General features: G+C 40.6%; 1 protein-coding gene across 5 annotated transcripts in view; it reads right to left on the reverse strand.

The window, feature by feature from the left end:
* LOC133640527 (uncharacterized) overlaps positions 1-21,237 on the reverse strand; it is a 35,346-nt gene extending 14,109 nt beyond the window's left edge. For all 5 annotated transcript variants that reach the window (XR_009824179.1, XR_009824180.1, XR_009824178.1 and 2 more), the window contains exons 1-2: positions 20,898-21,237; positions 9,616-9,843 (exon numbers count right to left, since the gene is read on the reverse strand). Coding sequence is in view for 1 of the 5 variants with exons in the window: in XM_062033994.1 (XP_061889978.1) it covers positions 9,616-9,843; positions 20,898-21,135 (466 nt within the window). In the remaining 4 variants the exon portion in view is untranslated. The remainder of the gene's footprint in view (positions 1-9,615; positions 9,844-20,897) is intronic.
* Positions 21,238-21,741: the final 504 nt, after the last annotated feature.

Below are 21,741 nucleotides of genomic sequence, written 5' to 3' on the forward strand. Positions count from 1 at the left end.
GGCAAATGAAGGACCGGGGTTAAGATTTTCAATCTGGCCCGCCGGACATTCCCAAATAATTCTTTTAGATGTTTAAGATGTAAAGTGTAGCTGCCATTATGATGTGCACTCATCTTTTATAATGACCTTCAACTATACTAAGTCTTTACATGCTTGGAATCTGCATCATATACTAGTTACTATGCTCATGTAATTAGTTACTATGCTCATCTAATTACTTACTATGGTCATCTAATTAGTTACCATGGTCATCTAATTAGTTACTATGGTCATGTAATTAGATACTATGGTCATTTAATTAGTTACCATGGTCATCTAATTAGTTACTATGGTCATCTAATTAGTTACCATGGTCATCTAATTAGTTACTATGGTAATCTAATGAGTTACTATGCTAATCTAATTAGTTACTATGGCCATCTGATTAGTTACTATGGTCATCTAATTAGTTACTATGGTCATCTGATTAGTTACTATGGTCATCTGATTACTTACTATGGTCATGTAATTACTTACTATGGTCATGTAATTACTTACTATGGTCATCTAATTACTTACTATGGTCATGTAATTACTTACTATGGTCATCTAATTACTTACTATGGTTATCTAATTACTTACTATGGTTATCTAATTAGTTACTATGATCATGTAATTAGTTACTATGGTCATCTGATTACTTACTATGGTCATCTAATTACTTACTATGGTCATCTAATTACTTACTATGGTTATCTAATTAGTTACTATGGTCATGTAATTAGTTACCATGGTCATCTAATTAGTTACTATGGTCATGTAATTAGTTACCATGGTCGTGTAATTAGTTACTATGGTCATCTAATTAGTTACTATAGTCATGTAATTAGTTACTATGGTCATCTAATGAGTTACTATAGTCATGTAATTAGTTACTATGGTCATCTAATTAGTCACTATGGTCATGTAATTAGTTACTATGGTCATCTAATTAGTTACTATAGTCATGTAATTAGTTACTATGGTCATCTAATGAGTTACTATAGTCATGTAATTAGTTACTATGGTCATCTAATGAGTTACTATGGTCATGTAATTAGTTACCATGGTCGTGCAATTAGTTACTATGGTCATCTAATTAGTTACTATAGTCATGTAATTAGTTACTATGGTCATCTAATTAGTCACTATGGTCATGTAATTAGTTACTATGGTCATCTAATTAGTTACTATAGTCATGTAATTAGTTACTATGGTCATCTAATGAGTTACTATGGGCATATAATGAGTTACCATGGTCATGTAATTCAGAGGAGGCACCAAGCAGTGTGGGTGTGGAGTGTTTCCACAGAGTGTTTCCACAGTGTGAAATGTGGGTGTCTGGGACAGACGTGGAAGGAGATTTTTACAACAAAGTTCTAAAGCTTAGTGATATATCACATATATCAGATTGTAGGTGGGTTTATTTTTACTCTTCATGTTCATATTTCACTGTTTGTTGCATTTTTGTTGATTGTAAAATATGTGTATGGAGAGGTGGTGTGATGCAGAGGTGGGACCAAGTCATTGCTTTGCAAGTCACAAGTAAGTCTCAAGTCTTTGCCCTCAAGTCTCGAGTCAAGTCCCGAGTCAAGACAGGCAAGTCCCGAGTCAAGTCCAAAGTCAAGACTGGAAAGTCTCAAGTCAAGTCACAAGTCCTGCATTTTGAGTTTCGAGTCCTTTCAAGTCCTTTTGACCACAGACTAATATTTTTACACAGATTGTGTATGCTTTTAAACCGCTGTATTTATTTATTAAAACAAGTGCATTTGAAATAGCAGGAAATAAAATAGTACTGACATTGCAATTCATAATAGCACTATTAACCAGTCATTTTAATAGTTTAAACAATTTTAAACATTTAACTCATTCCTTTACAGAATAAACACATTTGCAAAAACAAGTGCAACTGTACTTATTTGTACAAAAGTGTTAACATTGTATTCCCATGGCATATTGCATTGTAACTAGTTCCACAGCAGTTTCTATTCTGTTCTTACCTTATCTCATTGATCTCATCTCATACTGTATGTGTGTTGATGTGTGCGTACACTTGAAAAACATAACAAATACATGAACATAACAATGAACAGAGTTGTACTTTTTAGATGTCAGGGCCCTATGCAATATGTACACATATTCTTAATATAGTATATATTTTAACTGACCTTTATTTGACTATGTTTGTCTTTTTGTAGGTGGCTAAAATATGCGGTGCTGCTGATCGCGTCTAACGTTACGTTACTGTGTGTGATACATTGACTAACGTAACGTTAAGTATAGGTACCTCATGCAACCCTGCTTAAAAAATCACTTGACAAAAAGTATGAATAAGGTAGCAAACTGCAGTGGACGCAACATATTGCCGTGTTTGAAATGACGTTATAACCATAAACATCTTATAAGTAGACGCAATATTGGTTGCTGTGACGCGAGCAATTTGCATCTTGAAGTGGTGATGAGGAGCCGGCGAGCAGCCTAAACTGACAGTTGACAGGTAGAAAACAAAGATGCCGGGCTGGTGTTCAGCGTTTTCCTGCTCAAATGAGCGGACTGTTGAAAATAGGAATCGGGGGATTACTTTTCACAAGTAAGATTTAACATTATTGTACTATTGGTTGTATTTTATGAAAATAACATTACCACAGAGTTGAGAAGGAGCAAAGATCTTCAATATTTGTATGTGGAAATCACAAATAAATCTTCTGGGGGAGGATGACGCCCCTACAGGGGTTTGGTTTACAAACTTTCAGCCCCACCTAAAACAAAATTCACCAGCCGCCATTGATTATAATGCATTCTCATTTTAGGCAAAATATAAGACAATACTTTCTTAACAGTATAATTGTAACCAGGAATAAGTCTTCAAGTAACAATATTCAAATACTAACATTGTTGGGTAAAACAGAATTTGGTTTTATTCTGAATCCAGTGAAACAGATTGATGGTTTTAGCTGATATAAAGACTTTCAGGTGTTTATATATGTTTAAGTATTTGGCAGACGCTTTTATCCAAAGCGACATGCATAAAAAATACATATATAACAATCACTGTAAACATGATCATTTAAGGGAAAAATTTAATACAAAATATCAATACAAAGTGTCACGACAGAATAAACTCTCTGCTGCTGCAGCAACAGAGATACGGTCTATAAGATATATAGATATCTAATGTATTCATACATTGTTTATGTAGCATGTATATATAACGTAATCATATTGTTTCTTCAATTTAAAAATAGCTGACCGTTTTTTTCCCCCTTCTCTGGGATTATATTCCCAGTTTTAATCTCGGACGTCTAGTCACTTATAGCGTATAAGAATATTCTATTACTGTTAAGCAAACTATGAATAATAAAACATGTGTCCGTTATCATAGCTACACGTATGACAAAAAAGCGCGTGAAAATGAGTGGTAGTCAGTGAGGTAAAATGTATTAAATGCGTTGACAGTTCATTGCTCCTGCCAAATGAATTGCACTGAGTGGAGCGGATCACCACTCCAAGATGGCGGCCCCGCGTCTCGTCTGCGCCAGTAGGCAGTAGCGCTCGATGCTGCGTACCTATATAAGATGTCTATGGTTATGACGTTAGCAGTGAGTTTACAGCTTCACTGATTTAACTACACAGCAAATAAAAGTCATGTTACTTAGCCAATAAACGTTAGCTTACATTCAAAACTTACCCTTCTTTGTGCAACTTCAAATGTCGAACGAAGTTGGAAGTTGTTGCGTCTCCGTCTGTAATATTCGAACTGCGTGATTTGCATACGGCAATTCGTTGACCAAGTCGTAGTTTTTATACCCGAACGAAACCAACTTTGGTATAAATCTTTCTCACTGGCGCGTTGTTTGACAACTCTTGTTCATTGGTTGTCCTGCAATTTGATTGGGTCAATGCCTGTGTGATGAAAAAATGTAGATCTAAGTTGATTGGCTGTTGTACTGAGAGCACACACGCTGACACGCAGCACACACGCTGATAGACAGACACGTACAAAATGAAAGCTACGGAGCGCTCCCAAATAATTTTTTAAGCTTTAGGTTTTGGGGAAAGTAGCAAGTCATGTCAAGTCAAAAGGCTCAAGTCCAAGTGAAGTCACAAGTCATTGATGTTAAAGTCTAAGTCGAGTTGCAAGTCTCTTTACATTTTGTCAAGTCGAGTCTGAAGTCATCAAATTCATGACTCGAGTCTGACTCGAGTCCAAGTCATGTGACTCGAGTCCACACCTCTGGTGTGATGTCATATGTTGTCAATATTCAGTGTTTTATCCTTCATAGTTAATATTGTAACATTCTTTATTTTCATATACAATCTGGGTGTCTCATTCAGTAAAAAAATTTAAAATTCCATTCCGTTTAAGGTGGTCTGTCATAAAGTGTTTAGCATTCAATCAGACATTAATGTGAGGTTTTGTATTAGTGATCCTAAAAATAAATATACCGGCCCCCAAACACATTCTTTTCCTCTAAATTTAACCCCCCAAGGCAAAATAATTGCCCAGGCCTGAGCTAACATTCTTCTTCCTTCTCCCGCCATGCCACTCTGTGAGAAGGCGATGGTGTGTTTCATGGTGTCATGTGCAGAGTTCCTCGCCGACTGCCCTCTCAAGTGGGCGACGGCGGGGAGCCCGGGACACCACACCCATTAATGCTTGCACTACATGCAGCGACGGGGCTAATAATGGTTGTTTGCGCGCTGATGACTTTCAAAGCTGCCACAATGGTGGACAAACAGACGGCCCTCTGCCTGCACGTGGTCAGGATTCTTGTAGGCCCATGTCACACTGATTGGATTAGACGTGGTGAAACAATACAGGAGTTATGTGTGTGACAATACAGGAGTTATGTGTGTGACAATACAGGAGTCATGTGTGTGACAATACAGGAGTTATGTGTGTGACAATACAGGAGTTATGTGTGTGACAATACAGGAGTTATGTGTGTGACAATACAGGAGTTATGTGTGTGACAATACAGGAGTTATGTGTGTGACAATACAGGAGTTATGTGTGTGACAATACAGGAGTTATGTGTGTGACAATACAGGAGTTATGTGTGTGACAATACAGGAGTCATGTGTGTGACAATACAGGAGTTATGTGTGTGACAATACAGGAGTTATGTGTGTGACAATACAGGAGTTATGTGTGTGACAATACAGGAGTTATGTGTGTGACAATACAGGAGTTATGTGTGTGACAATACAGGAGTTATGTGTGTGACAATACAGGAGTTATGTGTGTGACAATACAGGAGTTATGTGTGTGACAATACAGGAGTTATGTGTGTGACAATACAGGAGTTATGTGTGTGACAATACAGGAGTTATGTGTGTGACAATACAGGAGTTATGTGTGTGACAATACAGGAGTCATGTGTGTGACAATACAGGAGTCATGTGTGTGACAATACAGGAGTCATGTGTGTGACAATACAGGAGTTATGTGTGTGACAATACAGGAGTTATGTGTGTGACAATACAGGAGTTATGTGTGTGACAATACAGGAGTTATGTGTGTGACAATACAGGAGTTATGTGTGTGACAATACAGGAGTTATGTGTGTGACAATACAGGAGTTATGTGTGTGACAATACAGGAGTTATGTGTGTGACAATACAGGAGTTATGTGTGTGACAATACAGGAGTTATGTGTGTGACAATACAGGAGTTGTGTATGTGACAATACAGGAGTTATGTGTGTGACAATACAGGAGTTATGTGTGTGACAATACAGGAGTTATGTGTGTGACAATACAGGAGTTATGTGTGTGACAATACAGGAGTTATGTGTGTGACAATACAGGAGTTATGTGTGTGACAATACAGGAGTTGTGTATGTGACAATACAGGAGTTATGTGTGTGACAATACAGGAGTTATGTGTGTGACAATACAGGAGTTATGTGTGTGACAATACAGGAGTTATGTGTGTGACAATACAGGAGTTATGTGTGTGACAATACAGGAGTTGTGTATGTGACAAAGTGCTGACTGCTTTGTGCAACGTTAACGATTCAGGATTTGGTTTCTACTTTTCTATTCATTTTCATCATCCATTTCATTTCTAAGTACTGTTTTATTGACGCCCGCCTGTAACAGAGAATATATTTGAATATAAACAATAGCCTTGTTGCACAATTTGCAAAGGCACTTTTGATGACATGTTTTACTAACAGATGACCTTGCTGTGACATTGTTAGTCAAAGTGACAAGCAGATATTAAACATGGTTTAAAAACAACACTTGGATGGATCTTGTTGCGTGAAGAAATAATATTCAAGTATGCAAATACATGCAAATGCTGCCAAAACTGGAGGAATCAGAAATTGCTTTATTATTACCTTCCTTTTGCATAAAACATCAATGATATGGTGCGGGCCACATAAAATGATGCGGCAGACTGCATAAAACTGTGTGGCAGGCCACATAAAATGATGTGGTAGACTGCATTAAACTATGTGGCAGTCCACATAAATGTTGTGGCAGGCCACATAAAATAATGTGGCAGACTGCATAAAACTGTGTGGCAGGCCACATAAATGGTGTGGCAGGCCTCATAAAATAATGTGGCAGACTGCATAAAACTATGTGGCAGTCCACATAAATGGTGTGGCAGGCCACATAAAATAATGTGGCAGACTGCATAAAACTGTGTGGCAGGCCACATAAATGGTGTGGCAGGCCACGTAAAATACAGTGGCAGACTGCATAAAACTATGTGGCAGTCCACATAAATGGTGTGGCGGGCCACATAAAATAATGTGGCAGACTGCATAAAACTATGTGGCAGTCCACATAAATGGTGTGGCAGGCCTCATAAAATAATGTGGCAGACTGCATAAAACTATGTGACAGACCACATAAATGGTGTGGCAGGCCACGTAAAATAATGTGGCAGACTGCATAAAACTATGTGGCGGGCCACGTAAAATAATGTGGCAGACTGCATAAAACTATGTGGCAGTCCACATAAATGGTGTGGCAGGCCACATAAAATAATGTGGCAGACTGCATAAAACTGTGTGGCAGGCCACATAAATGGTGTGGCAGGCCACATAAAATACAGTGGCAGACTGCATAAAACTATGTGGCAGTCCACATAAATGGTGTGGCGGGCCACATAAAATAATGTGGCAGACTGCATAAAACTATGTGGCAGTCCACATAAATGGTGTGGCAGGCCTCATAAAATAATGTGGCAGACTGCATAAAACTATGTGACAGACCACATAAATGGTGTGGCAGGCCACATAAAATAATGTGGCAGACTGCATAAAACTATGTGGCGGGCCACGTAAAATAATGTGGCAGACTGCATAAAACTATGTGGCAGTCCACATAAATGGTGTGGCAGGCCTCATAAAATAATGTGGCAGACTGCATAAAACTATGTGACAGGCCACATAAATGGTGTGGCAGGCCACGTAAAATAATGTGGCAGACTGCATAAAACTATGTGACAGGCCACATAAATGGTGCGGCAGGCCACGTAAAATAATGTGGCAGACTGCATAAAACTATGTGACAGGCCACATAAATGGTGTGACAGGCCACATAAATGGTGTGGCAGGCCACGTAAAATAATGTGGTACACTGCATAAAACTATGTGACAGGCCACATAAATGGTGTGGCAGGCCACGTAAAATAATGTGTCAGACTGCATAAAAGATTAAGATTAAGATTAAAGCAGCAATGATTGTCACACACACACTAGATGTGGTGAAATTTGTCCTCTGCATTTGACCCATCCCCTTGGGGAGCAGTGAGCAGCAGCGGCGCCGCGCCCGGGAATCATTTTGGTGATTTAATCCCCAACTCCAACCCTTGATGCTGAGTGCCAAGCACGGAGGTTATGGGTCCCATTTTTATAGTCTTTGGTATGACTCGGCTGGGATTTGAACTCCAACCTACCGATCTCAGGGCGGACACTCTAACCAGGATGTGGCAGGCCTCGTAAAACAATGTGGCAGACTACATAAAATGATGTGGTGGGCCACATAAAACAATGTGGCAGACTGCATAAAATGATGTGGCGGGTCAATAAAACAAATTGGCAGACTACATAATATGGTGTTATGGGCCACGTAAAATAATGTGGCAGACTGCATCAATGACGTGGCGGCCCATGTAAAATAATGTGGTAGGCCACGTAAAATGATGTAGCAGACATACATGATATGGAGGGCCACGTAAACAATATGGCAGACTACATAAATGATGTGGCAGGCCATGTAAAATAATGTGGCAGACTACATAAAATGATGTGGTGGGCCACATAAAACAATGAGGCAGACTACATAAAATGATGTGGTGGGCCACATCTACATAAAATGATGTGGTGGGCCACATAAAACAATGAGGCAGACTACATAAAATGATGTGGTGGGCCACATAAAACAATGAGGCAGACTACATAAAATGAGTGGCAGGTCATGTAAAATCACGTGGTTACAAACAAAAAATTCCAAAAAAATTTATTAAAAATGAACTAAAAGCTTACCTTCTTGTAATATTTGCATATTAATGTTGTAAATACAAATATTTATATATCTAGAAAGGGTGGTCCTAAAAAGGTAGGCATTTTTCTCAGGTATCAAGAAGGTAAGAAAGTGTGTGAGACAATGTCAGTATGTCATCCTGCTCACCATGAAAGGTCACAAGAAGGTAAGAAAGTGTGTGAGACAATGTCAGCATGTCACCCTGCTCACCATGAATGTCTCACACACTTTCTTACCTTCTTGTGACCTTTCATGGTGAGCAGGGTGACATGCTGACATTGTCTCACACACTTTCTTACCTTCTTGTGACCTATGTCAGTATGTCACCCTGCTCACCATGAAAGGTCTCAAGAAGGTAAGAAAGTGTGTGAGACAATGTCAGCATGTCACCCTGCTCACCATGAAAGGTCTCAAGAAGGTAAGAAAGTGTGTGAGACAATGTCAGCATGTCACCCTGCTCACCATGAAAGGTCACAAGAAGGTAAGAAAGTGTGTGAGACAATGTCAGCATGTCACCCTGCTCACCATGAAAGGGCACAAGAAGGTAAGAAAGTGTGTGAGACAATGTCAGCATGTCACCCTGCTCACCATGAAAGGTCTCAAGAAGGTAAGAAAGTGTGTGAGACAATGTCAGCATGTCACCCTGCTCACCATGAAAGGTCTCAAGAAGGTAAGAAAGTGTGTGAGACAATGTCAGCATGTCACCCTGCTCACCATGAAAGGTCACAAGAAGGTAAGAAAGTGTGTGAGACAATGTCAGCATGTCATCCTGCTCACCATGAAAGGTCACAAGAAGGTAAGAAAGTGTGTGAGACAATGTCAGCATGTCACCCTGCTCACCATGAAAGGTCTCAAGAAGGTAAGAAAGTGTGTGAGACAATGTCAGCATGTCACCCTGCTCACCATGAAAGGTCACAAGAAGGTAAGAAAGTGTGTGAGACAATGTCAGCATGTCATCCTGCTCACCATGAAAGGTCACAAGAAGGTAAGAAAGTGTGTGAGACAATGTCAGCATGTCACCCTGCTCACCATGAAAGGTCACAAGAAGGTAAGAAAGTGTGTGAGACAATGTCAGCATGTCACCCTGCTCACCATGAAAGGTCACACGAGGCTGCAGGCTGCAGGCCAGCATGTTGATACTGTTGTTGTTGAGGCTGAGCGAGGTGGGCGTGGCCACGCTGACAGCAGAGAGTCTTGATTGGAGCTGCATGGCCCGCTCTTCGTATTTGGCCTCCCTGAAAGGCGTTCCCCAGAGCTGCGAGATGGGCCGTGACATGTCCTCCTCCTCATCATCCATGCCACGCCTCAGCGTTAAACTCCCTGCGGGACAAAGCAGACAGAGGGAAACTTCAGAGGTGACATGTGGTGTGGATCTGTCACCACATCAACAAGGAAACATAACATCCTGTTAACTTTGTCCTCCAGCAGGTAGAACATCATCTCACCGTGTCAACAACAAACGCTGATAAATCACGAGGCAACTTCATGCATTTGTAGCGGCTCCGCCAAAGTGGAGCCATGTATGGAAAGGCCCTGAGTGGGCGGATCCAGTGGGTGTGGCTAAAACGCTACACGAGCATCAGATTTTGTCAGAACACATTGTCATTTTAATTGTCAGCCAAAACTTCATCACAATAGCCAAAATAGCAATAAGTGCCTTGATTATATATATATTTTCATACACACATATATATATATATATATATATATATATATATATATATATATATATATATATATATACAGTACATGCCAAAAGTTTGGACACACCTTCTCATTCCATGTGTTTTCTTTCTTTTCATGACTATTTACATTGTAGATTGTCACATCAAAACTATGAATGAACACATGTGGAGTTATGTACTTAACACAGAAAGGTGAAATAACTGAAAAAATGTTTTATATTCTAGTTTCTTCAAAATATCCACCTTCATGAAGTTAGCTTCTTTTATGAATTTATTATGTGTCTACTGAAAATGTGAGGGTCAAAAGTATACATACAGCAATGTTAATATTTGCTTACATGTACCTTGGCAAGTTGACCTGCAATAAGGCACTTTTGGTAGCCATCCACAAGCTTCTGCTTGACCACTAAATTGCTGCAGTTCAGCTAAATGTGTTGACATGGACTTGTTTCTTCAGCATTGTCCACACCTTTAAGTCAGGCCATTCTAAAACCTTCATTCTAGCCTGATTTAGCCATTCCTTTACCACTTTTGAGGTGTGTTTGGGGTCATTGTCCTGTTGGAACACCCAACAAGACCCAACGTCCGGGCTGATGATTTTAGCTTGTCCAGAACAATTTGGAGCTAATCCTCCTTTTTCATTGTCCCATTTAAAGCAGCAGTTCCATTGGCAGCAAAACAGGCCCAGAGCAGAATACTACCACCACCATGCTTGACGGTAGGCATGGTGTTCCTGGGATTAAAGGCCTCACCTTTTCTCCTCCAAACATATTGCTGGGTATTGTGTACCCCACCTTCCGCCCGATTGTAGCTGAGATAGGCTCCAGCGACCCCCACAATCCCGAAGGGAATAAGCGGTAGAAAATGGATGGATGGATGGTTGTGGCCAAATAGCTCACTTGTAGTTTCATGTGACATCACATGGACAAAGATAAGACCTTCTGGAGGAAAGTTCTGTTGTCAGATGAAACAAAAATGGATCTGTTTGGCCACAATACCCAGCAATATGTTTGGAGGAGAAAAGGTGAGGCCTATGTGGATCAAGGTGGCACAGAGCACAGTGCTGCCAGTGGATTAAGTTTTCATTAAGTACCACCATGATGACAACATTAAATACAGTAGTGTAGTAGACCTAAGTATTCATTAAGTACCACCATGATGACAACATTAAATACAGTAGTGTAGTAGACCTAAGTATTCATCAAGTACCACCATAATGACAACATTAAATACAGTAGTGTAGTAGACCTAAGTATTCATTAAGTACCACCATGATGACAACATTAAATACAGTAGTGTAGTAGACCTAAGTATTCATTAAGTACCACCATGATGACAACATTAAATACAGTAGTGTAGTAGACCTAAGTATTCATTAAGTACCACCATAATGACAACATTAAATACAGTAGTGTAGTAGACCTAAGTATTCATTAAGTACCACCATAATGACAACATTAAATACAGTAGTGTAGTAGACCTAAGTATTCATTAAGTACCACCATGATGACAACATTAAATACAGTAGTGTAGTAGACCTAAGTATGCATTAAGTACCACCATAATGACAACATTAAATACAGTAGTGTAGTAGACCTAAGTATTCATTAAGTACCACCATAATGACAACATTAAATACAGTAGTGTAGTAGACCTAAGTATTCATTAAGTACCACCATAATGACAACATTAAATACAGTAGTGTAGTAGACCTAAGTATTCATTAAGTACCACCATAATGACAACATTAAATACAGTAGTGTAGTAGACCTAAGTATTCATTAAGTACCACCATAATGACAACATTAAATACAGTAGTGTAGTAGACCTAAGCATTCATTAAGTACCACCATGACATTAAATACAGTAGTGTAGTAGACCTAAGTATTCATTAAGTACCACCATAATGACAACATTAAATACAGTAGTGTAGTAGACCTAAGTATTCATTAAGTACCACCATCATGACAACATTAAATACAGTAGTGTAGTAGACCTAAGTATTCATTAAGTACCACCATGACAACATTAAATACAGTAGTGTAGTAGACCTAAGTATTCATTAAGTACCACCATGACAACATTAAATACAGTAGTGTAGTAGACCTAAGTATTCATTAAGTACCACCATCATGACAACATTAAATACAGTAGTGTAGTAGACCTAAGTATTCATTAAGTACCACCATAATGACAACATTAAATACAGTAGTGTAGTAGACCTAAGTATTCATTAAGTACCACCATCATGACAACATTAAATACAGTAGTGTAGTAGACCTAAGTATTCATTAAGTACCACCATAATGACAACATTAAATACAGTAGTGTAGTAGACCTAAGTATTCATTAAGTACCACCATAATGGCAACATTAAATACAGTAGTGTAGTAGACCTAAGTATTCATTAAGTACCACCATAATGGCAACATTAAATACAGTAGTGTAGTAGACATAAGTATTCATTAAGTACCACCATAATGACAACATTAAATACAGTAGTGTAGTAGACCTAAGTATTCATTAAGTACCACCATAATGACAACATTAAATACAGTAGTGTAGTAGACCTAAGTATTCATTAAGTACCACCATAATGACAACATTAAATACAGTAGTGTAGTAGACCTAAGTATTCATTAAGTACCACCATAATGACAACATTAAATACAGTAGTGTAGTAGACCTAAGTATTCATTAAGTACCACCATAATGGCAACATTAAATACAGTAGTGTAGTAGACATAAGTATTCATTAAGTACCACCATAATGACAACATTAAATACAGTAGTGTAGTAGACCTAAGTATTCATTAAGTACCACCATAATGACAACATTAAATACAGTAGTGTAGTAGACCTAAGTATTCATTAAGTACCACCATAATGACAACATTAAATACAGTAATGTAGTAGACCTAAGTATTCATTAAGTACCACCATAATGACAACATTAAATACAGTAGTGTAGTAGTACTAAGTATTCATTAAGTACCACCATAATGACAACATTAAATACAGTAATGTAGTAGACCTAAGTATTCATTAAGTACCACCATAATGACAACATTAAATACAGTAATGTAGTAGACCTAAGTATTCATTAAGTACCACCATAATGACAACATTAAATACAGATACAGAGATTCAAGCGTTGAAATTAAAATACTTATTTTTAACACTTTTAAACCTTTTTGGATCCCCGAAACCTTTAATCTGATTTTTTCTTTAAACCGTCATTGTTTAAAATATAATATTGAATCAAAAGTACTGTTGTTATGATTGATTTACTTCTTCAGGGCTCCAATTACTACACATTAAATATTTCATTTTGAACATTTTTTCGGGGGGGAAATATTGCATGTTTTGTGTTTTTGCCATAAAAAAACTGTGCTTCTTTGACAAAAATAGCATAAAATATTTAACTTTATGTCAACGGATAGACCTCAAGTTTATCTATAAATATGTTTGCATTAATATATGACTTTTTTTTAACACTTGTTAAACACAGGTGTCAAACTCAAGGGGAATAAGTAAATAAAGTACCTTATCTTTTCTTAATAAATGTATTACAAAAATAAATGTACTGCACACAATTACATATATTTACACTTGAAACATCTCTAACAATAAAACCAAATATTATCACATCATACATTTCAAAACAATGTTATTGTTCAAATAAAGATAAATGCTTAAATATCTGCTGGACTTACGATTTCAAAGCAAGTAATCCAACAAACTGTACGTGGGAAATTTTTTACAGTAAAATCCACTTTTGATATAGAGTAATAATACACTATAAAACACAACAACCGTAGATTTTACAGTATAAAAAACTTGCAAGAATTTTTACGTAAAATTAATTTAAAGTTAATTTAATTCCATGTATTTTTTTATTTTATATGCTGTAAAAGAATTTAAAAAAAAGTTAAAATATTACGGTAAAATTGTGGCAACTGAGTTAAAGTTAAGTTAAAGTTCCAATGATTTCACCACACACACACTAGGTGTGGTGAAATTTGTCCTCTGCATTTGACCCATCCCCTTGTTCACCCCCTGGGAGGTGAGGGGAGCAGTAGGCAGCAGCGGTGCCGCGCCCGGGAATCATTTTTGGTGATTTAACCCCCAATTCTAACCCTTGATGCTGAGTGCCAAGCAGGGAGGTAATGGCTCCCATTTTTATAGTCTTTGGTATGACTCGGCCGGGGTTTGAACTCACAACCTACCCATCTCAGGGCGGACACTCTAAATGCCAGTTTTTAACAGTACAATGTAAAGATTTGGTTTTGTACAGCGTACGTAAAAAAAGACAGACATGTTTTATATATATACATTTATATTCATACTGTATATTATACACTGTTAAAAGCGGCCCTCTGAGGGCAGCCATAGCTGCCATGTGGCCCTCAATGAAAAGGACTTTGACACGCCTGCTTTAAAGGCCTACTGAAAGCCACTACTAGCGACCACGCAGTCTGATAGTTTATATATCAATGATGAAATCTTAACATTGCAACACATGCTAATACGGCCGGGTTAACTTATAAAGTGACATTTTAAATTTCCCGCTAAACTTCCGGTTGAAAACGTCTATGTATGATGACGTATGCGAGTGACGTCACTAGTTAAACGGAAGTATTGGTACACCTTTGAATCCAATACAAAAAAGCTCTGTTTTCCTCTCAAAATTCCACAGTATTCTGGACATCTGTGTTGGTGAATCTTTTGCAATTTGTTTAATGAACAATGGAGACTGCAAAGAAGAAAGTTGTAGGTGGGATCGGTGTATTAGCGGCTGGCTGCAGCAACACAAACAGGAGGACTTTGAGGTGGATAGCAGACGCGCTATCGGGTGAAGTCCTTCGTCGCACCGTCGATTGCTGGAACGCAGGTGAGCACGGGTGTTGATGAGCAGACGAGGGCTGGCTGGCGTAGGTGGATAGCTAATGTTTTTAGCATAGCTCTGTGAGGTCCCGTTGCTAAGTTAGCTTCAATGGCGTCGTTAGCAACAGCATTGTTAACCTTCGCCAGGCTGGAAAGCATTAACCGTGTAGTTACATGTCCATGGTTTAATAGTATTGTTGATCTTCTGTCTATCCTTCCAGTCAGGGGTTTATTTATTTTGTTTCTATATGCAGTTAAGCCCGATGCTATCACGTTAGCTCCGTAGCTAAAGTGTTTCGCCGATGTATTGTCGTGGAGATAAAAGTCACTGTGAATGTCCATTTCGCGTTCTCGACTCTCATTTTTAAGAGGATATAGTATCCCAGGTGGTTTAAAATACAAATCCGTGATCCACAATAGAAAAAGGAGAGAGTGTGGAATCCAATGAGCCAGCTTGTACCTAAGTTACGGTCAGAGCGAAAAAAGATGCGTCCTGCACTGCACTCTAGTCCTTCACTCTCACGTTCCTCATCCACGAATCTTTCATCCTGGCTCAAATTAATGGGGTAATCGTTGCTTTCTCGGTCCGAATCTCTCTCGCTGCTGGTGTAAACAATGGGGAAATGTGAGGAGCCTTTCAACCTGTGACGTCACGCTACTTCCTGTACAGGCAAGGCTTTTTTTTATCAGCGACCAAAAGTTGCGAACTTTATCGTCAATGTTCTCTACTAAATCCTTTCAGCAAAAATATGGCAATATCGCAAAATGATCAAGTATGACACATAGAATGGATCTGCTATCCCCGTTTAAATAAAAACAATTCATTTCAGTAGGCCTTTAAGTGTTACAATAAATATAGAATAAATGGAAAATATCCAAATGGCCCCCGCATGTTTTCAATTTTCAGAGAAAAAAGTTTGGAGGAGCCCTGTTTGACGCAAACAACTACTGATATCATGATAGTGAGCACAATGCTTGCACCATCCACACTAGCATGCCAGTGATACAGTCTGCTGGTCAAACAACTACTGATATCATGATAGTGAGCACAATGCTTGCACCATCCACACTAGCATGCCAGTGATACAGTCTGCTGGTCAAACAACTACTGATATCATGATAGTGAGCACAATGCTTGCACCATCCACACTAGCATGCCAGTGATACAGTCTGCTGGTCAAACAACTACTGATATCATGATAGTGAGCACAATGCTTGCACCATCCACACTAGCATGCCAGTGATACAGTCTGCTGGTCAAACAACTACTGATATCATGATAGTGAGCACAATGCTTGCACCATCCACACTAGCATGCCAGTGATACAGTCTGCTGGTCAAGGGTAAATAAACGCTAAGATGCTCCATGATTGCCCCGGGGCAGCAGGGCAGCAGGGCATTAGGGCAGTAGGGCAGTAGGGCAGCAGGGCAGTAGGGCAGCAGGGCAGCAGGGCAGCAGGGCAGCAGGGCAGCAGGGCAGCAGGGCAGCAGGGCAGTAGGGCAGCAGGGCAGCAGGGCAGCAGGGCAGCAGGGCAGCAGGGCAGCAGGGCAGTAGGGCAGGCCTGCCAGCCACCACAAAGACTGTCTCCCTCTGCTGCTCCACCTGTGCACTGGCTCCAACCCCTCATGCCATGCAAACACACCCACCTTTTTAACACAGCAACAACCATACTTGCCAAGCCTCCCGATTTTTCCGGGACACTCCCGAATTTCAGTGCCCCTCCCGAAAATCTCCCGGAGCAACCATTCTCCCGAATTTCTCCCGATTTTCACCCGGCCAACAATATTAAGGGCGTGTCATGATGGCACTGCCTTTTACGTCCTCTACAACCTGTCGACGCGTCTGCTTTTTCACCATACAGACAGCGTCACATGTTGTATGCGGCTTCTGCATACACACACAAGTGACTGCAAGACATACTTGGTCAACAGCCATACAGGTTACACTGAGGGTGGCCGTATAAACACGTTTAACACTGTTACAAATATGCGCCACACTGTGAACCCACACCAAACAAGAATGACAAACACATTTCGGGAGAACATCCGCACCGTAACACAACATAAACACAACAGAACAAATCCCCCCCACCCCCAATCTCCCGAATTCGAAGGTCTCAAGGTTGGCAAGTATGGCAACAACGGTCAATCCATGCAGGTGCAGCGTCCAAATAAGAAGAACGTGGACACTTTCAAACAATAACAACATCAGCAAATGCAATTCAGACATCATTCAGAAGCATATACACCAGGCCTGGGCAATTATTTTTGCCTCGGGGAGCCAAATGTAGAAATAAAAAAATGTACATCTATTTTTAGGAACACTAATACAAAACCTCACAATAATGTCTGATTGAATGCTAAAAACGTCATGACAGACCGCCTTAAATGGAATTTTACATTTTTTTACTGAATGAGACACCCAGAATATACATGAAAATAAAGAATGTTACAATATTAACTATTAAGGATAAAACACTGAATTAGGGCTGCAACAACTAATCGACTAAATCGATTAAAATCGATTATAAAAATAGTTGGCGATTAATTTAGTCATCGATTCGTTGGATCTATGCTATGCGCATGCGCTGAGGCTACTTATTTTTTTATTTTTTTTAACCTTTATTTATAAACTGTAACATTTACAAACAGCTGAGAAACAATAATCAAAATAATAGGGGTGTAACGGTACGTGTATTTGTATCGAACCGTTTCGGTACGGGGGTTTCGGTTCGGTGCGGATGTGTACCGTACGAGTTTCCACACGGACATATTAAGTAGCGTACTCCACGTTGTGTAAACAATACTCAAAATGCCGGACATTTGAGGCATTTAAGAAACTCCGCCCTGACAGCTCCGCACAAGAGGACATGTCCAGTGAAAAGAGGACGTATGGTCAGTCTATCCTAGCCCGTCAGCTGCTAGCACGCTAGCAAAAGAGGACATGTCCGGTGAAAAGAGGACGTATGGTCAGTCTATCGTAGCCCGTTAGCTGCTAGCTTGCTAGCAAAAGAGGACATGTCCGGTGAAAAGAGGACGGATGGTCAGTCTATCGTAGTCCGTTAGCTGCTAGCATGCTAGCAAAAGAGGACATGTCCGGTGAAAAGAGGACGTATGGTCAGTCTATCGTAGCCCGTTAGCTGCTAGCATGCTAGCAAAAGAGGACATGTCCGGTGAAAAGAGGACTATCGTAGTCCGTTAGCTGCTAGCTTGCTAGCAAAAGAGGACATGTCCGGTGAAAAGAGGACGAATGGTCAGTCTATCGTAGTCCGTTAGCTGATAGCATGCTAGCAAAAGAGGACATGTCCGGTGAAAAGAGGACGGATGGTCAGTCTATCGTAGTCTGTTAGCTGCTAGCAAAAGAGGACATGTCAGGTGAAAAGAGGACTATCGTAGTCCGTTAGCTGCTAGCATGCTAGCAAAAGAGGACATGTCCGGTGAAAAGAGGACGGATGGTCAGTCCATCGTAGCCCGTTAGCTGCTAGCATGCTAGCAAAAGAGGACATGTCCGGTGAAAAGAGGACGGATGGTCAGTCTATCCTAGCCCGTCAGCTGCTAGCACGCTAGCAAAAGAGGACATGTCCGGTGAAAAGAGGACGTATGGTCAGTCTATCGTAGCCCGTTAGCTGCTAGCTTGCTAGCAAAAGAGGACATGTCCGGTGAAAAGAGGACGTATGGTCAGTCTATCGTAGCCCGTTAGCTGCTAGCTTGCTAGCAAAAGAGGACATGTCCGGTGAAAAGAGGACGGATGGTCAGTCTATCGTAGTCCGTTAGCTGCTAGCATGCTAGCAAAAGAGGACATGTCCGGTGAAAAGAGGACGTATGGTCAGTCTATCGTAGCCCGTTAGCTGCTAGCATGCTAGCAAAAGAGGACATGTCCGGTGAAAAGAGGACTATCGTAGTCCGTTAGCTGCTAGCTTGCTAGCAAAAGAGGACATGTCCGGTGAAAAGAGGACGAATGGTCAGTCTATCGTAGTCCGTTAGCTGATAGCATGCTAGCAAAAGAGGACATGTCCGGTGAAAAGAGGACGGATGGTCAGTCTATCGTAGTCTGTTAGCTGCTAGCAAAAGAGGACATGTCAGGTGAAAAGAGGACTATCGTAGTCCGTTAGCTGCTAGCATGCTAGCAAAAGAGGACATGTCCGGTGAAAAGAGGACGGATGGTCAGTCCATCGTAGCCCGTTAGCTGCTAGCATGCTAGCAAAAGAGGACATGTCCGGTGAAAAGAGGACGGATGGTCAGTCTATCGTAGCCCGTTAGCTGCTAGCATGCTAGCAAAAGAGGACATGTCCGGTGAAAAGAGGATGGATGGTCAGTCTATCGTAGCCCGTTAGCTGCTAGCATGCTAGCAAAAGAGGACATGTCCGGTGACCGGGCTAGGATAGACTGACCATACGTCCTCTTTTCACCGTACATGTCCTCTTTTGCGGAGCTGTCCGGGCGGTGTTTCTTAAATGCCTCAAATGTCCGGCATTTTGAGTTATGGTTTTTTCAATGTACGTTCAGGGTTAAGAAGGGGTTAAAAACAAAACAAATTGTGCGTGCAGCAGCATTGGTGAGGGAGGGGCAGAGACAGAGAGTTATGATAAACGTGCATGCGTCGCCAGGGTCTGCTTTTTATCCATAGATTTATCACATTTATTTTTTTATTATGTATAGCACGGGTGTCAAAAGTCTGCATTTTTGTAACATTTTCCTTGTTTTATTTGGCAAGTTGAAAGAACATGGCGCTAGTATGCTGTTTTTTTCCAATAAAATACTGGAAAGGATAGAAATGTAGTTTGTCTCTTTTATCCGATTATTAATCGAAGCTATAATCGACAGATTAATCGATGATCACATTAATCGCTAGTTGCAGCCCTACACTGAATATTGACAACATATGAACAACACACCTCCTCTCCATACACATATTTTACAATCAACTAAAATGCAACAAAGTGAAATATGAACGTGAAGGGTAAAAAAACCCCACCTACAATCTGATATATCTGATCACTAAGCTTTAGAACTTTGTTGTAGAAATGTCCTTCCGCGTCTGTCCCTGACACCCACATTTCAGGCTGTGGAAACACACCACACCCACACTGCTTGGTGTGACTTACATTACGTAGTGCATCATTTAAAAGCACAGACATACTTAGTATAGTTCAAGACTTACGGCCATTAGAAAACATCGCTGCACGTCATAATGTGTACACTTTCCGTCTTAAGGATCTAAAAAAATATATTTTGGGAATGTCCGGCGAGCCAGATTGGAAAGCTTAACGGGCCGCATGTGGCCCCGGGCCTTCACTTGACACTCTTTCATGTGACGGCCATGTTTACCTTAGTTGACTTCAGTCAGGAGGACGCGAGTTCGAGTCCCGTCCGGGACCGTGTTGTGTCGTCTTATAACCCGATATATCGGATTATAAGCTATATTTATGTACATAGTTATATATAGTCGCATTTTTTTATCAAATGTAAGCGCATTAAAATGAGAAGTTGTTGCGCTAGCCAAAATATTACATTGGTATGCTCATTGTGTCAAGTTTGTCTAATAGCGGGCGAACTTTTGACGTCAAAACAAACGGCTATTACAGTTTATGCGGGGACATTTTTCCCGACTAAACCACGAATAAAAGTCGCTACTTGAACACAAAATAAACACTTATTTATTTACTCGCCGACCAACACGCCTTTGCCCCGGCATGCCCTGCGGACTATTTGTTGACACCCGTGGAGGCGCTATACATCCGCCATTCTTCCCTAGCAACACCAACAAGCGTTTTACAAAAAATAAAAAATAATAAAACTCACCGCCAGAAAAAGCCTGTTCCGTTGTGATGGGTGGTATTTTAAATTGTTGGCGCGTACTGCTTCCCAGGCCGAGCGAGACGCGGAGTAGTAACTCTAGTCCGTGCGGCGGCTCGCGGATGTATGACGTGTGTGGCGGGAGCTTGTTTTTTTCCTGCTCCCGCCTCGAGACCACGCCCACATGGCGCATACCACGCCCCCATGGGGCGGGCCAGGCAGCGATGTTTTGCAAACACTTCATGATCAGCGCGCTGAAATGTTAGCCTGCGCGGGAAATCAGAAGTGACGTTCTAGAATAAATCTATCAGGGGGTCGCCTTTGACACTAAAATGCAAATTTAAAAAAAAAAAAAAAAAAAAAAAAAAAAAATGGAGTGTAGATCAACACAACGCTGAACAAAAATGCTGTTGACAGTTTGTTTTTAGTTGTATTTATCGATTAAAAGACGCAGGCTGACGTACGCATGGGCAGTTTGGCGGATTTGGTTGTCCTTTGAGGGAAGGTCGGAATAACAACACGGTGCCTGGCCCTTTAAGAGAAGCAGTCCGCAAGCTGGTGACAAGCGCAGAGCCAATCAGGCGGTTTGTTTTGGTCCCGCCCCCTACCGTGGCACGTGGTGGGGTGAAAGAAGCCCTACAACCCCAGAGAAGGCACGTGACTTCCTGCCGAGCTCAGCTGATTGGTCTGCAGAGGCCAGCCAATGGTGATGAGTGGTGTGCTGTCAAAGGCAGGCAGGCAGAGGCCAGCCAATGGTGATGAGTGGTGTGCTGTCAAGGCAACACTTGGATTCAAATAGAATGTGCACGATGCTTTTTTTCTGCATTAACCAGGAGCTGTAACAAAAACA

Source organism: Entelurus aequoreus, linkage group LG23 (assembly GCF_033978785.1).
Source record: "Entelurus aequoreus isolate RoL-2023_Sb linkage group LG23, RoL_Eaeq_v1.1, whole genome shotgun sequence".
NCBI classification, from domain to species: Eukaryota; Metazoa; Chordata; class Actinopteri; order Syngnathiformes; family Syngnathidae; genus Entelurus; species Entelurus aequoreus.